General features: G+C 51.5%; 8 protein-coding genes across 8 annotated transcripts; 1 reads left to right on the plus strand and 7 right to left on the minus strand.

Annotated features, from left to right (window-relative positions):
• Nucleotides 1-678: 678 nt before the first annotated feature.
• Nucleotides 679-2,915, minus strand: N7477_007714 (adenosylmethionine decarboxylase SPE2; the record flags this gene model as incomplete). The annotated part of the gene is made up of 5 exons (XM_056969377.1): nt 679-1,807; nt 1,867-2,053; nt 2,108-2,249; nt 2,358-2,400; nt 2,872-2,915. The coding sequence occupies 5 exons, from the start codon at nt 2,913-2,915 to the stop codon at nt 679-681; spliced, it is 1,545 nt and encodes a 514-aa protein (XP_056819409.1).
• Nucleotides 2,916-4,522: 1,607 nt separating this feature from the next.
• On the minus strand, nt 4,523-5,961 carry N7477_007715 (TATA-binding protein-associated factor TAF6; the record flags this gene model as incomplete). Its single annotated transcript, XM_056969378.1, has 3 exons — nt 4,523-5,068; nt 5,120-5,538; nt 5,592-5,961. The coding sequence occupies 3 exons, from the start codon at nt 5,959-5,961 to the stop codon at nt 4,523-4,525; spliced, it is 1,335 nt and encodes a 444-aa protein (XP_056819410.1).
• Nucleotides 5,962-6,413: 452 nt separating this feature from the next.
• On the minus strand, nt 6,414-7,726 carry sfh5 (CRAL/TRIO domain protein; the record flags this gene model as incomplete). Its single annotated transcript, XM_056969379.1, has 2 exons — nt 6,414-7,047; nt 7,101-7,726. The coding sequence occupies 2 exons, from the start codon at nt 7,724-7,726 to the stop codon at nt 6,414-6,416; spliced, it is 1,260 nt and encodes a 419-aa protein (XP_056819411.1).
• Nucleotides 7,727-9,895: 2,169 nt separating this feature from the next.
• Nucleotides 9,896-10,595, plus strand: N7477_007717 (GNAT family N-acetyltransferase; the record flags this gene model as incomplete). The annotated part of the gene is made up of 2 exons (XM_056969380.1): nt 9,896-10,050; nt 10,157-10,595. The coding sequence occupies 2 exons, from the start codon at nt 9,896-9,898 to the stop codon at nt 10,593-10,595; spliced, it is 594 nt and encodes a 197-aa protein (XP_056819412.1).
• A 475-nt stretch (nt 10,596-11,070) lies between these two features.
• N7477_007718 (PP1-complex regulatory subunit GLC8) lies at nt 11,071-12,095 on the minus strand (the record flags this gene model as incomplete). Its single annotated transcript, XM_056969381.1, has 3 exons — nt 11,071-11,176; nt 11,252-11,945; nt 12,029-12,095. The coding sequence occupies 3 exons, from the start codon at nt 12,093-12,095 to the stop codon at nt 11,071-11,073; spliced, it is 867 nt and encodes a 288-aa protein (XP_056819413.1).
• Nucleotides 12,096-12,751: 656 nt separating this feature from the next.
• N7477_007719 (uncharacterized protein) lies at nt 12,752-17,590 on the minus strand (the record flags this gene model as incomplete). The annotated part of the gene is made up of 4 exons (XM_056969382.1): nt 12,752-15,881; nt 15,935-16,044; nt 16,095-17,392; nt 17,539-17,590. 4 exons carry the CDS (start codon nt 17,588-17,590, stop codon nt 12,752-12,754), a joined length of 4,590 nt encoding a protein of 1,529 aa, XP_056819414.1.
• Nucleotides 17,591-18,539: 949 nt separating this feature from the next.
• Nucleotides 18,540-20,538, minus strand: N7477_007720 (putative chromatin assembly factor 1 subunit A; the record flags this gene model as incomplete). Its single annotated transcript, XM_056969383.1, has 3 exons — nt 18,540-18,639; nt 18,696-19,834; nt 19,891-20,538. The coding sequence occupies 3 exons, from the start codon at nt 20,536-20,538 to the stop codon at nt 18,540-18,542; spliced, it is 1,887 nt and encodes a 628-aa protein (XP_056819415.1).
• Nucleotides 20,539-21,452: 914 nt separating this feature from the next.
• N7477_007721 (uncharacterized protein) lies at nt 21,453-22,520 on the minus strand (the record flags this gene model as incomplete). Its single annotated transcript, XM_056969384.1, has 1 exon — nt 21,453-22,520. One exon carries the CDS (start codon nt 22,518-22,520, stop codon nt 21,453-21,455), a length of 1,068 nt encoding a protein of 355 aa, XP_056819416.1.
• Nucleotides 22,521-23,620: the final 1,100 nt, after the last annotated feature.

The following is a 23,620-nucleotide window of genomic DNA, read 5'->3' on the forward strand; positions in this document are numbered from 1 at the left end:
CGGGCGAGGTGCTGCGAGTTCGATGAGCTTCCGGTGTCGTAATGTGTCCAACAGGATAGAGGCAGAAAGCGAGCAGCAAATTGAATCGGACAGTTATGTCGAGAATATGAATATATCGGTATCAAAACTAAATGAGGTTTGTTTCACCAGTGCAGCCCGGTAGTTGCCGTAGACGAAGCCTAGAGCTACAGCTTCGCCTCGCGCGATGCACGATTTCACTTCGGAGTCGCGGTGCTGAGATCATGCTCACCGCCTTCTTCTTTGGGCCGAAATTGTGAATATGGAGTGACGAACTATCGTGGTACAGCTAATTCGTCACCTTGCAAGCTTTAGGACGATTTGAGTGTATTAATTTACTTTGGGAGTTCGACAATATGAGAAATGAAATAGATTCTCATTTATAACTAATGAATGACTAAGTCACAAAAGCATTACCCGAAAGTAATCGCTGAGATGAGCCAGCTGAAAGAGAACGAGGCGCTGAGCGCATTGATCATGCAATGCCACGCAAAATGTCAAGACAGAAAAGCAAATGAACAAGAACTTTCAACAGAATGCGATAAAGACAGAACATGGACGATGAACAGAACGATGAACAGAACGATGAACAGAACGACGAAAAGGGACCCAAGAGGACAGCAAAATTGTCAGTGCCTAAGAGCCTTCGTGACGGCACTCTCAGAACTTCTCTCCAATCCGAGGTGCCCCCCCTTTCCAGTCGTCGCGCTCATAGTAGCGGAACACAAGATCGTAGCCATTCAGGTCGTGAACGATGCGGTCAATGCGACGATAGCCCTCGATGTGCTCCATCTTAGGACTGCGACGCATGGCCAGGCGTTGGTGAGCCTCGTGGAAACCGTTGGCATCAGCCTCGTCAAGTTCAGGCTTGGTCTCAAACAGAGTGATGCTGAAACGGCCCGGCTTGAAGATGTCCACGACTTGCTGGATGATGTCTGAAGTGGTCTTCCCGTTCTGCGAATGCGGGACGTTGGTCTCGAATGATGCGTACGAGCAGTGGGGCTCCGGAGTGACGTGCACGGTGAAATAGTGGGTTGGAGCCTTGCTGCTGTCCGGAGAAGGAACCACACCATTGGCGGAGAAGCCACATGGGGTGAACAGATACGCATCAATACGAGCATCCGGGAATTTGCTCTTAGGGTAGACGTCCGACAGACCGCACGCCTCGGAAACAACAGTTCCCAGAGCGTGGCCCTCGGTGGTCAGCTCCGGCGGTAGAGTGCGATCACCCTGGACCTCAGGGTCATCCAAATCTGAGCCGTTGCTGAAGACATCGACATGCTCAATGCCCTCATCCTTGTCATAGTTGCGGTAGCGCTTCTCGGCTACGGCGGCGGCATTGTCAAGATAGAACTGCTTGGCGTTCTCCTCTTCCAGATCAGTCATCAGGACCTCAAGCGTCTCATCGTACTCATCACAATTGGCAATAGGAGCAGGCTTAGGCAAGCTGAGTACCTTGGTCTCGGTCTCGGTGTAATTAACTTCCTCTGAAGGGCTCGCCGGAGGGGTGAGCAGAGTGTGAGGCTCAGTCAGATACAAGTACCAGTGCTCTCCATTCATCTTGCCGATCATGTAGGCACTGCCGCCTTGGAACAACTTGTCCATGTTGCGAACCTCATCGCGCCAGCTGCGGTGAGGGCCACGCTGACGATCGGGGAACAAGAAGTTCTTGCGGCTGTAGAAGACGCGATAGGGAGCAGCGGCCACAGTGATGCCACGAGACGGTGGGGCCGTGGCACGAGGGAAGCCTGCAAACAGAGCGGCTATCTCTCTAAGATACGAGGGAGACCTGACAGCAGAGTGGTGGTGCCGCATGTCTTCAGGATGAGCTTGTGCGGCCAGACAAACATGCTGGACTCGGACAAAAGGTAGGCGTCCACGTCCTCAGACGAGACAATAGAGAGTACCTGGCAGTTGACGAGGTCAAGCATATCCTTCCAGATTTCACTGGGTACCTTCTTCAGACCCTCGGGGCCTGCGTCGCCGAGCTCAGAGGCAGATGGCGCAAACCAGACCTCAAGCAATTTCTCAGGGCCTAGTTGAAAAGAGTTAGCATTGCAGCAAGCAGGTAGCGGTATGATTGACCAACCTTCAAAGGCATTGCTGGAGTCGAGATCCTGAGTCGCGTCATAGTTGATAGTCAGAGAAGTTCCACCGAACGAGGACGGGGACGCGGTATAGTTCTTGGAATGCCGACGTGAACCATATCCGTTGATTGTAGCAGCCGAAGCCTATTAATTTTATGCGTTGAACGGATTTAAGAAAGGTATGAGGTCGGACCGCCCTTGGCACCGCTTGTTGTTGAAGACAAAAAGGCTTTAGTAGCACTGTCTACTTACCCAGACGAACAAGGGGGCGATGCCCGTCTGAGAAGAGAAGGCCCTTAGGACGATTTATAGCTGGACAGACCAGGCAGATGTGAATCCTAAACAACCTGAAGGGCTGCTAAGGAGGTAGGAAGGCGAAGGAGAGGAAAAAGCTGCGGCAAGAAATGTTGACGTTCAGTCCGGTACCCTCGTTCTGGAAGATACCGATACTGGTCAAAGTATCGGGTCTAGCAGACGAGAGTATCTGCTTGTTGAAAGGGAAATGGGAAAAAGTTGGAGATGAAGACGACTTGCGGGAGTCGTGCTATCGAGGCCTGGTGATGGTAAAGTCCAATTAGTGTAAGAAAAAAATGAATGAAAGAAGAACCCCACACAATGTCAACAAATGCCAAGCTAAGAATTGGAACAAAACTCTTCCTTCCAGAGCAATCGCTTGGAAACAGAACCCAGTGGATATTTTTTTTTTGCTCGTGGCCGCTAAGTGAGGGGTAATGACGAAAAGAAAAAAAAAACAACGAACACCTACTTCGCGGGCTTGGACAAAAATCGCAGAAGATCCTTCGAGCTCATGGAAGATATGAAAGGAAATTCAGCTTAGATTTGCACGATGTCGCGGGAAGCCACAATCGTGTACATCAGCGAGTACAAAGGAGGACTTTGTCTCTGGGAGCCTGATGAGTGCCCGAGAATGGATTGCTCAGGATGGCAGAGACGAAAGGCGTTCTCTGAAGGACTTCTTTGGTCAAAGCACAGCCGTGGTCTGATCGAGGACCTCAACTGGAGGGGGTTGACAGCTGCAAAATGTTTGCCTGCGCAGTTTGGTTGGTAATGCGCGATTTTGTCTGTGGACCCGCGCTCGTGGGGCGGCGCCGGATCAAAATCTGTCTGACATCAGAGACCGGCATCCGGTTAGTTTGTGTGCGCTACGCCTCGGACACGGCTGGAATGCCGAGAAAGGAGAATTACATACCGGATGAACAAGAGGGCAAAGGCACACAGTTTTAAATCGTCAAGGACGAAACCTCGATTGTGGTGTGGAGAAAAATGACTGCGACCAGGCGAGAATCTTGGAAACTCACGCGAGCGGTGAGAACAGGCAGAATAAGCTTTCCGGTCCCTGACTGAATGCGGTAAGCGATCTGCGGAAAGCGTCATATCGACATTGATTTCTATCAAAGATGATTCCGAAGGTTCAAAGGGTAGTATTTCGAAAGAACATCTATATTGGACCCTTTCAGATTCTTCTTTAGTTGGCTACGCAGCTCTACGTTAAAGTGACTATATCTAGAGCAGCAAAATGACCGAGTCAATGTAAGCCATGGATTGTTAGATGACGCTGAAAGTCGCCTTTTTTTTGAATGGTGGAAGGGCCAAACCGACAATAGGCAGTATATAGCGACACTTAGCTAAGGAACATGATTAGCACAAGAGACCATGGAAAGGGTAATGTCCTCTGGATCGCGTCTATCTTAACTCGAAAGATTCCCATGGATCGTTCGGCAAGGCGAGAAATCTGAATTGAAGAAGAAAATGGGATGGTAATTGTCTGACACCAATGTTTAATATATCAACTGACAATGACTCGAGTCGAAGAACATAGGGGGGGGGTTAAATAGCACCATGCATACTTTTGTCATTGTGAGTGACTTACCCAGATGGCAAATTCCAAAAGGATACGGCTCGGCAACGCAAATTGAGCAGAAGGATTGATTATAGCATTCCACTTACTTTGCCTGATGCCACGACTATACCTTTTCTCGTGTACTAAGTACTCAACAGATACCTCTATCAAGTCCCTGACGGATCACTGCGCAGCTGATAGTACTTGGTAAAAAAGTTTCTGGACGCTAGTCGGATTTCCAGCGATTTATCACCCCACTAATCTTGGTAGGTAGTTCATTAAGCCTAAATCCAAGCGCCTTGATAGGGGCGGCGGTAGCTCACAAAGGAAAGCCGCATACCGCAGAGGAAATCATCTCGAAAGAGGGGCCTTAAAAGCTATGAAGTTGCAAGTGACCAATTATTGTAGAAATTTTATTTATCAAAATGCCTGGAGATACCAAGGACAAGTTAAATACCTTCGTAACGCCTAATTAAAATAGTAACGCCATACCCACCGGGAGAGATTGGAGAGCTACCTTCCCTCATTATGTTTGGAGATGATACAAGAGAAACGCCTACGCGTCCAACACCAGTTGAGCTACCTGTACTTCATTGACCTCAGCAATCCTGCTGGCAATGAGGTCTCCAACCTTCTCAGCCAGCCGTGTGCGCATATCATCTGTGACGGTAGCAGGATGACCATTGGCCAGCGAGACCTGGCCGTCTCGAAGTGAAGCCAGAACGCCGAGAAGAGCGTTCAGCACCCGCTCGGCCGCGGGTCGACGAGCTGAATCTTCAAGACCATCACTGAGTAGTTTAGTGTACTCGCGAAGATTGGGAATCATGAGAACCCGCACCACCTCCGCGCCACCCACGGCTTGTAATCCGATCACAGCACCATAGTGGGCTCCAAAGGGCTTGGAGGGGTCGAGGAAGCTCTTGAGACATGACCGCACCAGGCGAGGCTTGAGCATATGGGATGATTGGGAGTATTTCTTCGCGATGAGGCTAAGCAATGAGGCAGCGAGGTCTCGGAGAGCGAATTGTTCGGCTAGGTCAGCGGCCCCACCAAGTTGGCGGCCGATCAGACAGGTCAAAATGGAGGGGACGAGAGAAGCAACCTACTAGGGTCAGATCTGAACACGATGTTAAAATCCAAGACGGAAACTCACATAGGGGTCAACGTAGAGAGATGGGTTCTGGACCAAGGCCTCAGCCATGTGCATCACCTGGGTCAGCACAAAGATATCCTTAAGACTGTGTGTGACCTTCTCGGCGATAAATTGCACAAAGTACGGGACTAGTTGGTGCAGACCGGGGTCCTCCTTAAGACTGGCATATCCGGAGGTCCGGTATTCTTCACTTGTCTCATCCAAGAAAGCACTGCAAACCTTCTCGAAGTACAGCTGGAGCTCCTTGGAGAGGACATGCTTCACCAATGGTTTCACAGCCACGTCACCTGCGCCGCTCATTGCCTGTAAGGTCTGATTGGCATTAGGGCCCTTAGATGCGAGTTCGAGGTTGCGAGAGTCTGCCGCAGTCGGATTCTGAGGAATAGAAGGCTGAACGCCCTCGACAGCGAGCCAATGGCCTACATATGAGGTCAGTAAGCTCCACAACCAACTTCGAGGTTAGTTCACTTACCGGTAAAAGAGACCTCGCGGGGAACTTTGGGCAACGGAGCATTGATGAGCTTCTCAAAATCCACCTCCTCATCCTCCACGTAAAAGAGTGGCTGGCCAGGGCCAAGTGACGCTTCGCCGAACCGCAGCGGGCGGAGGGACTCGTAGCCGTATAGAGGTTCCACATCAAGGGTTCGCAATGCTTGGGAGATATCCTGCGTTGTGAGGAGTGTCCGTTTGCCGTGGCGCATTGACTTGAGCGCCTCCTCTAACACCTGTGCAACGCGGTATTCGACGTCGCGTGCCAGATTCTCAGTCACGTCATGATTGAGGTTGGTAATGCCGACAGACTCCGCAACATCACGAATATTGTCTGGATTCCAGACGGACATGGCGACGGGAGTGATGGAGGCTGAGACGGGATGAAACGATCGGGGTTATCGAAATGGTCGGTGACCGGAGGGCCGGGGTAAAAAACAGCGCGCAAACGGTGATGGGCGGAATAGATTGACAGAGTCAAAGTCGCATTATGAATAGCTCTGGCTCTAGGGGTCGAATGAGAGCAAAGCAAGGCCAGACACCACGATTATCGTCGTTCTGGATTGTGTCGCAAGATGAAGGAGGAAGCGCGGTGATTACTGAAATTGCGCGGACGGTCCTAACTGCCTCCCGTACAAGCTCTATGCGTCCCCTGGCCTTTAATCATGTAGCACTGACAATGAGTGAAATTACTTATTATTCAACTCTTTATAAAGAAATGAATGATTTGCTTGGAACCAAAAACAAGAGTGGAGAGTGCCGAGCTCTGCTCTTCCGGGTATCACAACAGACTGCTCGCAAGCTTTTACTTTGACTCCTTCACTTCCTCCTTGGGCTGCTCCTCCGTGACAGGATCCTCCTTGATAGCCGCCGGAGTGGGCTCATCCTTGGGAATCTTGGCCGGTCCCTCGGACTTGGGTGGCTCCTCGGTCTGGGCAGGGACCTCTGGAACGGTGCTCTCCGTGGTCACGGCAGCTGGCTTGGGCTCCTCCTTGTCTTCGACCAGCGGGACTGTCCGGCCCTCGTCCTTGAGATCTGCTCCCTTTCCACCGTAGGACTTGGGAAGTTTTTCCGACCACCCAGCAGGGAACTCACGAGCCAAATTAACACCATTGCTGATGGGGTGGAACTTCCGAGTGGTGTTACGGCTCAGAATGAGCTTCATAGCAGAGAACATCCAGCCCATGATAGCAGGGACATTGACAAAGTATTTCTCGCGCAACAGCTCAGGGTAGGCGGTAGAGAAAATTTCGATGACTTTCTTGGTGGCAGTACGAACGGCAGGGTCCATGCGGAAGAACTTCACATTGAGGTAGTCGTGGACCTGGATCATCTGGTAGGGATCCTTCTCGCCATCATAGTCAATAACGGAGGTCGCATTTTTCATGTTGAGATCCTGCACGGCCATCTCCATCAGGGCAGCACGCCATTTGAGGAATCTACTTGGCATCAGCTTTGTTTTTCGTCTCACCAGATTGGTAGTATCACTCACTCATCAACATCCGCAAAAGTGCCAGTCATATCCTTCACGGCACCGTAGATGTTCCAGGTGAACACCAAAGGACGGCCATTGTCCTCATAGGTCGTAAGGTAGCCCAGGCCACCGAATTTGCTCGCACTGTAGCGACCAGACTCAATCAACTCGAGGGGCTTGGTCTCCTTTCTCCATTCAAGAGCTTTGCGAAGCTGTTCCTCCGCTGCCTGGAGGTTACCCTCGTTGGCGCGCAAGAACTTGATCAGCACATTGACGGTCGGAACATCCTCGCTGTTCTTCAAGGATACGCCCCACATTTCTCCGTAGCCAGTCTTGCTGAGAATCTCGGGAAGGTGGTCAAAGAATTGTTCAAGGGACGGGATACTGGTCAGGTATGCAGGCTTCTGCTTCTCAGGCTTGGCTTCGGATTCCGGGGCCGCAGCAGGAGCAGCAATAGCCGAATTAGCTTTCTGAGCGTTCTCCTCGACCTTGGGTGTTTCGTCCTTGGTAGGTTCATCTGTCTTGGGCGCAACATCCTTGTCGGTGTTTTCGATTGCAGGGGCGTGGGTCTCCGGCGCAGTAGCTTCCACAGCTTCGCCCTTAGGCTCAGCAACGGGAATCTCAACAGGTTTGGGGTCTGACATTGTATTCAATGATCAGGAAAAAGGTGAAGAGAGAGAGAGAGAGAGAAAGAGACTGAAACAGCTCAGGGGGTCAAGAAACAGGGGCCTTGTCAACAGAGCTGCGACTTATCAATCGGGTCCACCGCGCCCCACCTGTCATCTGCACCTGCTGCTTGAGACCTCCAGCTTACTATTGCCATATTTATGTAAGTTGCAATTTTCATGATAGTCCAGGATATTCATACATGAGACTACCTATGTCCTAAGGCTTCAAGGCTTGGTGATCGTGATGAAGCTTGTTACGATCTGCCTAGCTCGAACTGATCGGCAGCCGGCGTTGGCTTAGGCTTGTGTTTATTTTTGGGTGCTTAGCCTAGATCACTCTACACCCCGGAATTTCCCGCGCGCCTTCTCATGTTGTAAAACAGATCTACAACTCAGGCATCTGACGGCTCGAGATGGCAGCCTTGGGCCTCCTTGTACTATAGACTCCTCTGGGGTTCATCTTGACGCTCCTTTTTCTTAAGTTCATCAAACTATACTCTGATGGCGGAAAGACAGATTGCTCGTTCACCTCCGATGTTCCATTTCATCGATGGCAGAAATTAGTCTACAATGCCTGTCTCAACCCAATCTGCGCAATCACGGGGCTGGACACAGGGCGCATTCGTCTTGCCGATGATACCCTTGAAACGCTTCTGCGACCGGCCATGAAAGAGCTTGAGGCCGCTGCCAGGGCTGCCGGGGTCATACTTCCTTCGGGAATCGAGAATTGGGCGATCAATGTCGACCCTCTGACAATGTACTTCCGACCAAGCATGCAGGAGGATGTCCAAAAGGTAACTTTGTAAAGTCCTCTGTAAAGCCGAATTGCTGCTAAGTATATTCAGGGTAGTCGGCGAACCGTTGAGAGCAGGCTTGTCGCGCGGAGTACCCATGCCAACATTGACCTTTCTGTATCACACTCTGAAGGCGATGCAATGGAGACTCAAAGAGCAAAGAGGGTTGATTGCCATTCCTGAGAGAGGCGAATATCTCAAGAATGGTTCTCGCTAGTTGCCTCATCTAGTACTTGCGTTTTGTTGATTAGTCGTGCTAAGGTTCATTTGAAGTAGCTCCGACAAATAGCATAGGATGATTCGAATTATAAAGTTATTGCAAATTGTCGCGAAATCTGATGCAGTGTAACCTAGGGGATTAGGAATCATTGTATCCTGAGAGCATGTCTATTGAATACAAAGAATCGCATGTCATAAGTCATCTTGGCTGCGTAAGAAAGAGAACATTACCATGGTACTTAAATAAGGGCGGTGGAATCGAATACAAAGATTGATGAGTTTCAGATCGGCTACTTTCCTGAAGAACCTGGATCTGTCCAATGTCACCAATGCATATCTCAGTGGAATGGAAGAGGCCCTTGAGATGAACATCAACTAGCTTGTGACTAGTACCTCTCTCTTTACTGTTGGATATGTCATTGGCCGAATTCCGTGCAATATGCTCCTAATTTAACCACAAGGCAATCGTTTTGCAAATCTTGTCCCGTAAGTCCTAGTCTCGCGTCATGATGCAAGCGCATGAAATAACCTTGATTTTAGTTTTGGTGACTGCTGCCATTCAGGTTCTCGTCTGGCGTGATAAAAAGAAGGAGACATCGGCGGCATCTTCGGTCCAAGTACATGCCGCGGAGAAGAGATCCGCACATACCAATGCCCATGAGACGGCAAACCTAGGCTAGATAATCATGTCTGCGGCAACCACGCTTTAGACCTTCGATCCATATCTTCACAATACATGGTTATCTCAAGTTCCTCTTAGCAAGCAGGCTTGTTACCCTACAGAGTTCTAGTGAGACGAATGATTGAATCTCAAACATCGTCCTGCACCATTCTCAACCTTCCTTTCTGATCTCCTCGCGCCCCACACTGACAGGCCATCGTAATCTTCGGACCTCTGCTCCCCTTCTCAAGATGAAGTCCATGATTGCTAAAAATCGAATATAGGTCTCGAAAATATAAGAAATGTGGGAATCAAGTTCATAGCGGGCACCCAAGCCGGCTTAGTGCTTAGCTTGCCCCAAACGGACCCGCAAAGTCTGCTCCCGCCAGATTCTATAAAGGCATTGAGCCTCCCCATGATACTGAAGTCTCTCAACGCCATCATCTGTCTTTAAAGCAAAGCATCACGGCAATGGCCGACCTACTCCCCCGCCAGCCAGTCAGTGTGATCGTGCCACCAGTGGCCCCTTGTATAGAAAGTGACCGACTGCATCTCCGCCCCGTCACCGACTCCGACATCCCCGCTCTCTTCGCCATTCGCTCGAGACCAAAAGTCGCACAATTCAAGTACGTAAATCCCTTTTGCCATGCCTTCATATCGTATCAAAGATTTGAAAAACACCCGCGATACCTGGACAAGAACACTCCCCATTCTAATATAAATTTATTCCAGCCATCCTAAAACTCCCTTTAAAACGCATGCCGAGACGCGCGAATGGGTTGCTAGTAAAATATTCACTTCCGGAACCTCCGATACAATCGGTCGGTCATTCAACTACGCCATATGCGATAAATCGCAGCCTGGCGTCCCTCTTATCGGGTACGTGAGTATCAATGAGGTTGTGCCCTGTCCTGAGATCGGGTACTCGTTGCTTCCTGAGTCGTGGGGGAAGGGGTATGCGACGGAGGCGCTGCGGTTGATGCTGAGTGCTTGGTGGAGGTTGCCGAGGAGGACATGGGGTGACGATGAGGAGGTGGAGAAGGTTTATGCAATCAGTCAACGGAATAATTTGGCAAGTTGTGCGGTTTTGAGGAAGTGTGGGTTTGTAATGGAGAAGGAAGTGGACTTTGAGGAAGATGAGCTTTATGTTTGGAGTTTGAGGAGGCCGTGATGGGTTCAGTAGGGAACATTAGGAAGGAATTACGGTTGTAGGGAGAGAAGGTCACTTCAAAAGTGCCTTGATAATTGTAAAAATGGGTGGTCGATTGAACCTAGATGATGTGTGATGTGATGACTACCGTCTGAAAAACCTACGACAAAAGCACACTCTGAATAGAGAGACTATCTCCTGTGTTGATAGTCCTCGATGATGCATATCATGGAACGAGCTAAACCCCAAGAAATGACAAAGCAAGACGCATTCTGATGCCTCAGCTCGCATATAGAGGAACGTATACGAAAAAAATTTCAGAAAGCCGCTGGGGAATATACACACAGAGAACAAAAGAAGAAAAAGCATATACCGGATCGTACTATGTTAGCACAGTATGGAGACGGAGACATTGCGAAGGAAGTGACATGGAACAGATGAGAATCTGATAGGTGAGAACAAAGAAATATCACAACAAGAGTACAATTAGTACTACCTATTGACCATTGCGAAAGTGTTCAGGGATTTGCGGCACAGAGGGTGGGGGACCAGGCTCGGTCTCGTCCTCGTCTTCCTCCATTTCGTCCAGTTCTTCCGGGTGTCTATGCAATGGAATGGGATGTTAGTCAAGGCGAGACCAGAGAAAGACATAAAAAGGAAAAAGAACAACAACATACGCAAGTAAATCTTTGATGTTCCGCATCTCATAATGCTTCTTTCGATGTTCCTCGAACTGGCGATGTTTCTCCTTCGCCTCCTCGGTGGTCACGAGACCATCACCATTCTCCGCGCCAACATGAACGTGCTTTTCACTCTTGTGCGAATCCGTGCTCATGCTCCGGTCCCGGAAAATTCGGGGATCAGACGGGTCAGGCCCAGCAAGGGAATCCTCCTCCGGCTCGCCAAGCTCCAGGTCCGGGATGTCGTCTTCCGAGACGCCCTTCTTGTGCGTCTTGGCTGAGCGGTCCAGTTCATCAACGACGACGCCCTGTGCGTTGATCGAACTCTCTTGGGCCTCCGCGAGGCGGATCTCCTCTTCGTCCTCCGTTGGGTCGTAGTGCGGGGCGTAGGGTGTTTTGGGCTCGTCGATCTTCATCTTCGCCGTGCGCTCCTGCTCTGTGAGGTACAAGTTTGCTTCGTCCCACTTGAGACGGGGGTTGTTCTCTTCATCATGCGCGCTGGCTAGGGACTGCCGGCGGGAGGAGCCTGGTCGGGCGTTGGAGGAGGACCGGCGTCGGCCGGCGTTTTGCAGTGTGTTTTGCAGAGTAAGGTCTTTGGTGTCGCCTGTTTCGGGGATGGCAGGAGTGGTCAGCGGACTGAGAGCTGCAGCTGCAGGGGCTGCAGAATAGGAGTGCGAGTTCTTCAGGATGCCTGTGTCGTGAGACATGAGTAAGGTTGAAAGCACGGGTTTTTGAATTTTGGAGCTTGCTGAGGCTCGGACTTGGAGAGCTTACCTCTCGGGCGTACATGCACATCATTGGCGCTGTTCGCCTTGGCCGGCATATGCGGTGCGGTCGTCATCGTGGGTAGTAGAAGAGAACAAAGAAAGTGCCGTCCGATTTTCAAAAGGGCGTAGACACAGGAGGGGTAAGGTGGGGCTGCTCAGGATACCGTCGTGTTGCGTCAGGCGTTCTTTGTCAGATGAATACTCAGCTGAAAGTTAGTCGAGTCAGAAGTGGCTCATGTCACGATCATTAAGCACAAGTACAGAGCACAGACTCGACAGAGCAACGAGTCAGGTGTTAGAGATGAGGTTTACGGAAGGCGGTGCGTGGGGCATGACGTCGGCCTTGGCGCCTGACGTCTTGGGTTACAGACGTGGGGAAATCCTACCTTAACACAGCTCTCTATAGCTTTCTAGCTTGTCTACTCAGGAATGGCCGTCAAGATTAGATTTCTCTACCGCACTGTGAGAGAAGAAGAATATGTCATGAATTATGCACCAAAATCAGATACAGGCCTCCCGGTCTTTCAAGGACAACGCCATGGTATTCCCTCTCCACCTGCCCGGTCGACATAGAAACTTGAAATCTGAAATAGAGAATCTGAACAGAACTCTAACACCAGATGAATCGCCCAATATGGGTGGGTATCTGTATATGCAAGAAAAAAAAATAAGAATCAAGGCCTGCCTCGTATAAAAAGAAAACGAAATGAATCCAGAAGGGAATATCAGATCATGCAATAGAATCGAACTCATCTCGTTCGCGGAGTCGATTGCGCGCGAGCGTGTCGCCTCCGCTGGCGGATAACTGCATCCAGTGCAGTGCGAGACACATACTCTGCGGATCGGACTTGGAGTCCTTGCCACGTCGGTACATCATCTCTGCTTTGAAGGTGTCCCGCGGTCGAGTGAGGGGGAGAGTCACACGAGGAAGCAGCTCAGGGTGCGTTAGATAGAGAATAGCCAGTTCTCGCTGGGCGACTGGGTTGCCTTCCTTGGCAGTAATGATCCACATTGAAGCTGCGTCCTCGATGGCATGACCGGGTCGGGGATAGAAATCAGACCCCGGGAGCGGGTGTCGTCGCATAAGTTCTTGGGATACGATGTGATCTGCAATCTCGACCATGCTATGACAGACTTCGTCCTTCAGACTAAGTGCAGCGAGACCAAATTGAAGGAATGCCGTCCCGCGATCGGTCTTGCTGAGTTGGTCTCCCGGCACGAATGCAGAGATAAATTGTAAATCTCGGAAGAGAGTCTTGGGTTTGACATCTAGGATCAAATCACGTAGCGTGGCAACAATCTGGTCCTCGGATGGAGCAGAGCAATCCGACCTTCTGGAGCCACAGGTGACAGAGTCGGGCGAGGAGCATGTATGCACCCCCATCTCCGACTGTGGCATGTCTGTCGCGTGACTTTCCGAGAAGCTGTGGCGGGTGCGTTGCCGCGATCGAGGGCGATTGTTACGCACCAAGTTATCGTCTTCAGCCGGTCCTGGGTTTGTGCCATGTGATTCAGCGTCTTGTGCTGGAATTAGTGAAGCAACTACCAATGATCGCAGATCCCGCAGTGCATTCAATTTGACAAATGGGTTGCCATGACGCGAGAACACTTCAATCAACCGGCGGAAGACAGACTTATACGAGAAAGCAGCCTCATCTTCAGATTGAGGTGCCCGCTTGCTATTCGTCGTCTTTGTGCTGGCGGTGCTGCGAACGCGCATAACAAGGGAATTCAGAGACCTGCTCCGTCGGACTCCAGGTGCTTTTCGCTCCCGAAGATGCTTCGATCGCTCATCATAGTCAGAATAAAATTTGTGAATAGCAGCTCGTCTCTGCATCTGCACTCGGATCCGTGTTTGGTCCAGTGAACTGGTAAACCAGGCGTCCGTCTCACTTCCACAGCTCCATACTGGCGAGCCAAGATCACTCAGTAATAAACTGGTCAATGTTTGACGGAGGTCGTCCATGAAAGCTGTTTTGCCATGGGCCTTGCGCTCAGCTCGACGAGGTTGCCGAGTTGCGGTCTCGCTGAACATGGAAGGCGGCCGTGAGTAAGCACTCGACACGCTAGCCGCATACATGGGATGTCGTTGAGGCGTGGACCAAAAAGTGCTGCATGTGTCTCCAGTCGATGTCGAAGCCGCTCTTGTTGGAGATCCTCCGACAGATGAAACATCCACCGAGGGGACGTCTCTTTGCGACCGATATTTATCAGAGATCAGACTTTGAAAAGAAGGGGCGTTCCCAAGAGACGGAATGTCTTGTACGAGACGCGTCAGCGGATCGGGAAAGAAGACGTTCCCAGGGAAATGAGAAGTCTGAAGCGGGTCTTCGCTAGCGTTCGTAGAGGGTCGAGGAGTTGTCGGCATTGAGAGACCAGGAAAGGCGCGGGTTCCATGGCCTTCGTATCTAGCTCGTTCTCGCTGGAACAATTCACTTGCCCAGAGCACCGGGGTTTCCGCCATCGTCCCCCCTACCAGACGATGGATGCTAGTCCGAACCTCATAGCAGAACCGGTGGATTCGCTCCTCGCCCTTGCAGAAGTTCTCAATCGCATTGTGGGTCAGCCACTTGCGGGTGAGTTCAACTTGCTCGTCAGATAACTTCTTCGGACCACCCTGGCTACTCGGTGCTTTCATCATGTTCATGACCTGCAACTCAGGCTTCTGGAATAAGGAGCCCCCAAGTGATCGTGCTCCTCGAGATCGACTGTCTTCGTACTCGGCGGGCGTTCTCGCCGGGTAGACCATCGTCTTCAATGCCATTGCCACATGTCTAGCTTCTTCGTAGCGCATGGAGTTCTTTACATCGGTCATGTACCACATCTTATTGCGAACCTTGGCGATTGTGCCCATTAGCTCTTTGACCTGCGCTTGAAGTCGACGTAAACTTTGATCGAGAGACAGAAAGTCGTTTTCACAGCGTTCAATAATGACCCGTGACTTGTTCAAAGAATGGAGACGCGAACGATGCATCGGTCCCAAGATCCAAGAATCGTCTGCTCGCGAAGAATCGGATAGACTTTGGCGAAGTTGTCTCGACGCATTCCACCAATAGTGTGCTCCCACAAAGTCAGAATAATGATGAGTAGAAGCCATGGCCTGATTGAACCGGTCCTTCAACGTGAGCGGTTTCGACCGTTCAGAGCCAGGCAAGTGATCATTGTCATCCGAATCATAAACATGATTGTCCTTGACTAGACGGACGATAGCCGTTTGCAAGGCCTCGTGATTTTCCTCCAGGCCCAAATTCGTTGAATTGGTATCATCATCACTATCATGGACCGATGCCCCCGACGATCCATTCCCACATTCTGGAAGTAGACTCCAGGTCAGACTGTGGCCATCTTTGGCGACGGAAAATATAGTCCAGTATTCATCAGATGGGTGCTCCAGCCTCGGCCGCTCTTGTGGCTCGTCTAAATCAGTCAATTCAAATCGGATTCGAGCCGCGGGCTGGCTTAAGCCCTGTTCCGATGGAGAGACAGGCAATATCTCCGCAGGAAAGAGAGAGCCATTTTGAGAGGGCGCGGCATTGCGGGGTCGGAAGAAGACAGGTTCCAGATGTGGCTCGGAGCGAAGATTGTAGGAAGACGAAACGCTAGAAGGCCAGGAGGAGAGACTGGCTGAGACTGGAGAAGAGTGAACGGGAGGACAAGGCTGAGGAAAAAGAGCGTCTAAAAGAGTAAGTACGTCTGTGGAAGATAACAAGAGAAAGCTGGACGAAGGATTTCTGCGAGTCGAAGACTTTGTTGATGATGCAAGGTCTGTCGAGGGTTCGGAAGAAACTGAAGTTTGGAAGCGAAGAATCATATTATCAACATGTTGCTTAATCGTCGGGCGCAAAATCGAATAATGATTCCTGGAGCCGGGTCAGTAAATACCCGCGAACATTCCGCACGAGAATCAACCTACATGGAGCGTAGAACGGCAAAGACTTGGGAGTAAGCGCGCAGGCCAACCTGACCGAGCAGCTTCTCCCGCGCATCTTTCCGAATGTGAAAGTCCAATAACAAACCGTGAGTCTGAAGACAAACCGTCAATGCCAGTTCACCCTTGGGGCAGAGGATCATACCTCGGGGTACGTCAAGGCGCTATAGAGAAATTTGGGAAAGAACCACTGAACGAAAAGATATTCCAGGAAGCGACTGCGGCTATCAGGATGATCCAATTTCCTGAGAATTGCTTTAGCAAACTGAAGAACAGCACGAGGGAAGCCTCCATCGGGATCGTCGAGCAAGCGGAACAAGTCATCCACGGCAGAAGCAAAGAACTCCTCGGCGACATCCGTCCTGAGGGGATCCAAGGCTTCAGCCGCAAAATCCAATCCGGCGGGGGTATCTATATGTTCCAGAAGAAACGCGCCGGTTTGCAGGATATCCATAAGGTAGAGCTCAAATTTGGGACGGGCCTTCCAATTGCTGCCCGTTGCCCAGGAGGACAGGACCTGACCGATGAGAGGATAGAATTTACTGCTGCCATGGGACATTAGTTGGGCGCAGACCGAGGACCAGACATCAATGCGCAGGCTGGCCTCGGGCGTCTCGGGCTCCAGTGGTGCGGCAAAAACGTTACAAAGTAAGATAGAAAGCGGATCGGTCCTTTCAAAAGCATACGCATGGTCCTTGAATGCAGCTGACTGGGCCGGGGTTCGATTAAAGGAATATTGGCTCCTCGAGCGCGACGAAGGGAAAGCAGGGTCACCAGAGTCTAAAGAGGTAGCCGGAGAGGTAAAAGCCGCTAATTGAGCGGAGGAGAAACTGCGCAGTCGGTCGACGAGAAACTGAGGATCCGAACGAACCAGGCGCAAGATCTCCAGCAGATCCGCGCGAGACTGAGGGCTTAGTTGATGAAAGAAATCCGAACGGTCTTCGGGATCCGATGGTTCGTGTTCGTCCAGATCCTGCTCGTCAAGTCGTGCGCTGGATACGCACGTTTCCTGGAGGTCATAGAGCATGTGGTACAGAGACACAAAGTTGGCCTTGTCATCTTGTCTTAGGGCTTCGACTAAACCGCGTTGCACGGTATTCCCGATGCGGAGGATACGCGACGAAACCCCGATCGACACCTTGGCGGCGCGCAGGCGGGTTTCCAAGCGTTTTCTCTGGGTCTGTTTGCGCTGGCTCTGACGATAGCGATTGGCAAAATCCTCAAAAGAGACCCTGGGTTCATCCTGGACAGGTGGGAGTTTGAGGTGTCCGAGGTCATCGTCCAATATTAACCTGGGACTGGACCTGGGACTGGGACGGCCCGAGCCAGCCGACTCACCTGGCCCCATCTCGGGAAAGGACATCGCTGGCAACGGAGAAGGAGGAAGAGGCACCGATGCGGGCGATAGATCATGTGGATCATTCTGGAGGCGAATCCGCACGGCTGGGCCATCGGTTAGCATAGATTAGTTTGGAAGGTCAGGCATCGAAATCCTCCCCCACAGAAACACGATGGAAGAAACAAGGAACAAGAAACAAGACATAATAACCATGATCAAAATGTGAAAACCAAAAATTTCAAGTACGTACTCATCTCCGACGCCAGAGAAGAAGGCAAATCCTCGGACAGCATCTCGTCCATTGCGCCAGGCGTGCACTGTCGCGAAATGCCCCTGGCCGTGGGCGGATCCTTAGCGCATGGTCCTATCGCGGGGCAAGAGACCGACTGCACATCCGACAGACGACGCACCCGGTCAAGAACAGAGGAGCGTCGGTCCAGGTTGGAGTTGGAGGGGGAGAAGGAGAAAGAGAGAAGAACGAGAGAAGAGGGGAAGGTTTATGATTATGAGACGTAAAGTGAATCGGAAAAGAACCAGACAAGACAAATCACGCCTGGTCCAGAATAGCGACTTGAAGCGGACAGATGCAGGGAAGGACGGGTACACTTGGCGCGATGGGAATACTAAGGTCGAGACGCAAGGAGAAGAGAGTGAGTCTCGAGTACACGATGCGTTGGCACTGCATGCACGACTGAGCTGGTCCGGGTTTAGGGGCGTGTGATTTGCTAGTCGCCCTCCTTTGGCCCTCGGCGGAGTCCGCGACTGAGCGTCATGGCCAATGATGGGTCCAGAGTCCCGAGTCTTCTCGAACGAGGGCGATGGCTGGGTGGCCTGGGTTTTCAGGATTCGAGTGGTCCCGTTGAGAATTGGGAAGTTGGAGGCACTGGGGACAATGGGGGGGGGGGGCATTCGAGAAAAAAAAAGAAAGGGGAGACAAGAGAAGACAAAAAAAAAAGGATAGTGTTACTATGTGTTACGATGTTGTTCTATACGGAAGAGTTGCATCGGACCAGTCCGCTATACTTGGAGACTCAAAAGTCGAGTTGCCTCCCATGCCCAAAGCTACGCGTCCTCATGACCCTGCAATTGGCCACCCCTGCGCCTGCAGATGCACTGCACTTCATCTGCCCCGGAGATTACGCGAGTCACCGGTCCTAGGTAGATGCTGTCATTGTCATGGTTCTCATAGCTGTTGCTGAATCCCTTAAACGCCACATAGTAAATACTGCCCACGCCGACACATATCGAGAATTATCGGCACATCCACTTCTTGTCCACCTCTTTCTGTCCCACACGGACCGCAACCTGGTCGAGGGTAGCCTTTAGAGTTTCTTTCGACACTTTCGGGAATCTGGAAGCTTCGTTAGCAAGTGGTAGAGAAAGGGGACATGGCTTACGATCACGTACTTCTTCTTCAAAATCTCCACCAGTCCAACCTTACTAAGATCGCTCCCGTCAACAGCCTGCTTAAATTCATCGAGCGATTCTTGAGGAAACGGCTTCTTGGCTTTCGACGTGGTCGGCGGTGGCGGCAGAGCAGCGCTGACGGCAGGGACAGTCGACTTGGGCTTGACCCCGAACGCTTCCAAGCCATTCACAGCAGCGCGTCCCTTGGCTGCGGCTGGTTCGGCCCGCGGCGTTTCCCAGTATGCTTCGGAATATGGATTGATCGGGAAGCTCACTGCATCTGATATCGTCTCAATCTGATATGTCTTCAAATTGTGGTCAATACCGTCGGCCGCCCATCGGATTCCGCTATTAGCGGGTTCCAGGTCACCAACAATAAGTCGACGCTTGCCACCGACCAGCGCGTCGTCCTCGTCATCTAAGAACCCGTCCATGTCATCCTCGCCCTCGTCACTCATCTCCTCTTCATCCTCTGAATTGAGGTCTTCACCTTCTTCGGGCTCCTCCCATTCGGCTTCGGAGTCGTAGTCGTAGTTTATATCGGGGAGACCACGGTAGTAGGGGTTTCGACAGAGCTTTTTGACAGCTGGCTCAGGCACGGTTCGCGTCCACGTCCCTTGGTAAGGCGGGCGCACATCTTCTCCAAATTTGAGCGACTTGATCGTAATTTTGCGCAACAGCTTATGCAGATTTTGAACAGGCGCAGGGTCTTGCTTGGCACCAGGTTGTAGAGAGTCGTCATTTGCATGCTGAATCTTTTGTAAGATCTCTTTCACAGGCCGGTTGTTCCGACCTCGACGACGGCTGAATGGGATGATGTTGAAGACTTCGGAGGGTCTGAAAGATATAGGTTGACTCGTGGCATTATGCGGAGCCATATAGCTATCAATTTTCTGTCGAACATGTTGCAGAGCTTCCGAGTCCCGCTCGAAGCGATGTGGAGGTGCGACAGTGGTGTGTGACTGGAGGAAGAAGTCGGGAAAGTCTCTCTGATAATCGGACTTGACACTGGAAGGAACCTCTGCAGTCGTGTCAATATCACTAGAAGCGGCCTTTTTCGGAGACGCCGGCGCAGATGTTCCTGCGGCAACTGAGGGAAGGCGTGGTTTCGCAAAGAAGGAGTTGAGCTTCGGTTGAGCCTAAAGACAGTGTGAATAGACGTACTTGAAACGAATGACACTTAATTGGTACAAACCTTCTCCTTCTTCTGCTTCTCCTCTTCCTTGCGACGCTTTTCCTCCTCTTTGGCAGCTTCTTTCGCAGCCTTTTCTTCCTCTTTCGCCTTCTTCTTCTCCTCTCGCTTCTTCTTTTCTTCCTCCTTCAGACGTTTCTCTTCTTCTTTGGCAGCCTCGCGCTTCTTCTTTTCTTCTCCCTTTAAGCGCTTATCTTCCTCTTTCTTATGCTTTTCCTCTGCTTTTTGTCGTTCCTTCTGCTCCTTCTCTTGCTGTTTGGCCTGCTGGCTAGCTGGAGATAACTTGCGTTTTTTAGCGGCAGGAGTCATAGTAGTATCGGACTTGATAGGGGAACCATCGTCCATATGCTGGGTAAGGTTTGATTGTATAGAGCCGCCGGCGGCAGGTGCCACCGTGGACACATGATCACTATTCATGGCGGGTATCTCAACCACGAAAGATTGCCTGCCCGATGGCGACAGTGACTCTTTCGGGTGCAAAGGAAGAGACGGATCCCTGTTTTCCTGATTTTCGTTCGAGGTATCCGGAAAGGAACGTTTTGGACTCGAGGGAGGATTTCCCTCCCCTTCTACCTCGTATATCGATCGTTTGCAAGGACTTAAGGATGGAGAAGCCGTTACAGATTGAGCTGGCATAGGAGACAGGCGCATTTCGGTATCCATGAGGGTTAGAAGGCGAGGTCGACTCGGTTCAAGATCATGTGGGCCTAACGCCAGCGACGGTGGGACAAGAATCGGACAAGTGAATCATGAAAGTAGAGAATGATATAATGAAAGGACAAGAGCGAGATGATTGTTCAACTCCGTCAATCCAACCGGCTTAATCTCAAAGATTCGAAGGGAGAAACTTGCCAGACGCGTTAATCGTTTCGCGCGGCGCGTCCGATAAGGCACGTGTCCGCTTATGTCAGGTTCCTGACGAGGTCAGGAAGATGTCGCGTGAACAAACTGATGGCCTTCAAAAGACCTTAAATAAAAAAAAAAACAAAGAGCACTTCATTTGCAATGTGGCATTGGTACTGGTTGAATTCTATAGGTGTTCTCTGCCTGGGAGTGCCGAGGGCGTCCATCCAGCCAATTACCAATGCGGGTTCATTCTCATCTTTGAAGTCTACCTACGGGGTGATTCAAAATCTCAGAGTGAGCATTCCAGTTAGACCAATTTATCATGTGATAATTATTCTCTTTTCAGATTGGACGTTATAGATAAAGAAAAAGCCGGGGGTGAGCCCGGATGCAGATGTAACAAGGCAAGTAGAAGGAGATGTAAGCCATCCCATCCACTTCTTGAGCATTAAAATGTGCGATGCCACAAGAGTACTGGGCTTGAGAAGGCCACCGCAGAGAGTCAAGGCAAAAGTATAGACATAAAAGCAGCCCAAGTCAGCCATCAAGACCATTCGAGGACCGGGCACGACGATTCGGCGAAGAGGTATTATGTGCAGCGTCGGTGACAGGAGTAGAAAAGAAGTAAGGTAGAAATCATAGAAAAGGTGAAGGAGACAAAAGACGAAGGAAGGTATAAGGACAGGCGCTACGTGAAGAGGATATCAAGCCGAGACGTCTCAATCACTGAGATCCGGGTTAGCAACGAATAGCCGCACGTTGGTCATCGAGGTCGTTCGTTCATCCACGCTGCCCCGTCGCCGTAGCTCATCGGCCTTCTTGGCCTTCTGGGCTGCTTGGTCTGCGGCGTTGGGGGCCTGCATGTCAGGAACCCAGTCCTCTATCTCACTACTGTTCGTGGTGTGGGTTGTAGCGGCATCGTCCTTGACAATGGATGATACTCGGCTCTTCTCCTCTTCTTGGATCTCCGCGGGGGTATTTTCAGACACATTCGGTAGGTCGGTCTTCTCATTGGGTGGAGTGCTGTTGCTGCCCATAGTACCCTGAGTTCGCTGGTATCCACTGGGGTAGCGGGAGCTAGCAATCGAGCTGCGGCCACTCCCGGTGCGCCTGTGCATGGCGGCGCCTTCGGTACTACGGGCGTCCTCCTCGTCCTCGCCGATTTCGTTGGCACTGAGTCGAACGGGTACCTTGGCGCCCACCAAGTTTGAAGGAGAGAACTCCATAGCACCCTTAGTGTGACGAATCTTGCCACTACCGCCTGAACGTCGGGCGCCTGCGCCGTGGACTTCCAGGTACGCCCGCTTCTTATCGCGCAAGGCCTGCTCGCGCATTCGAGCATCCTCGGGCTGGGCACGATCGCACCATACTGTAGCCTTTTGTCGTCGCATAAGAGCTACATACCCAAGTTGCGAGCTGGCGGAGCGGTTGGATGCGCTTCGTCGAATATCGGTCTCGGTGTGCGGCATCATATTGGTGCCGGTAGAGTTGGTGGATGTGGTGGTGCTGGACATGCGACGGGAAGTCTGGAAGTTCGCCGGAGGACCCATGGAGTGTGGAGAGATAGCGGACGGTGGGGCCCCTTGGTAGTGCTGCGAGGCACCATAGGGAAGAACGTTGGAGGAGGTAGTGCGAGTCCGGCTGTGGGTGGTTTGCGCACTGGCAGAGTGTGGCGCTAGGGATCGAGGAGCATCAAAGGACTGGTATCCATAGGTAGGCTGGGTAGAGCCGGAGATGGGCTTGCGAGAGGGAGGGCCCTGATGGATGGGCATGCGAAATTCGGTCATGTTGGGTGGAAGCAGGACACCAGCCATGTAATCCTCGACCGATAAGGGTAGTCAGCTGCCGCGAGGTGGGCACGCTCGGTCGCTAACGAGTCCGTGCAAGTGATTATTCTCGAGAGAATAATAGATCGATTTGGTGAGAGGAGTCTCTCCTTGTTCCGAAGTGGTCTGCGATAGCGCTGTCGCGCGGCTGACGGACAAAGACTCCTGCGGTGTCAGTGCCCACTGCACTATATCGCTACTGAAGCCTCTTTGAGGGAGAGCAAAGACAACCGATGAGCCTGACAATCCCTTGACCCAGGATGCTAAGCGATAAGCAATAGGAGGGGAATGGTCCGATAGTAGACAATTGGCTTGGTCGAACACCCGAAGGATGTGAAGAGGGGGTTGCAGAGGCGAAAATTCGACTGCGAGCAGTTCGTAGGTGCCCAATTGACCGTGTAGCGCTTTCAAGGCGCTTTTGAACAAGACAGGGCAGGAGGGTGGAAGATGTTCCTGGAAGGATAATCAAGTCATGAGCAGGGGGAGCAACGCCAGGGCTAGGAGAGGGGAGCAAAAGAGACTTAGGCCGCCGCAAAGTTGCCTGATTGGCTGATACTGCGGAACACGGCGGACCTGATGCTGAGCCACGTATTATTGCGCCGCACTCGTATTTTTCACTTGGTCTACTGCAACGCTGTGATGTCTCAAGCCTGAAGTGATTGATGGCGTGGGACCTACGACCCTCATCCCCTATCTGCTCATGCTGATCACTCCTTATTTTTGATGCTTGCGTAGAGTCACCGCTCGTCGGAAAATCTTGGATGGTACGCGTTATGCACTGCTAGACTTTCTCATCCAACATACACGGGGTAACCCGATTTGGCCCTCCACAAGCTCCACCCGTCACACCAGTACGTCAAGGCACCGTTGTGATAATGCTGGTCCATCGATGCCACATCCTCTCCCATCCTTCGGGCATCAGGTACCAGATGGATTGCCGTCCCGGTAATCGTGGCCGCAATTCCCGGACTTTGAAGGCGAGAAACTGGCAGATTGTAATGTGGCGCGGCGCACAGTCAGTGACGTTGCACTAGTTACTTCCCAGGCTTACCAGGTAGCGT

The sequence above is a fragment of the Penicillium maclennaniae genome (genome assembly GCF_028827695.1).
Source record: "Penicillium maclennaniae strain IBT 15551 chromosome Unknown utg000007l:1.0-4884863.0:1.0-4888362.0, whole genome shotgun sequence".
Classification (NCBI taxonomy): Eukaryota; Fungi; Ascomycota; class Eurotiomycetes; order Eurotiales; family Aspergillaceae; genus Penicillium; species Penicillium maclennaniae.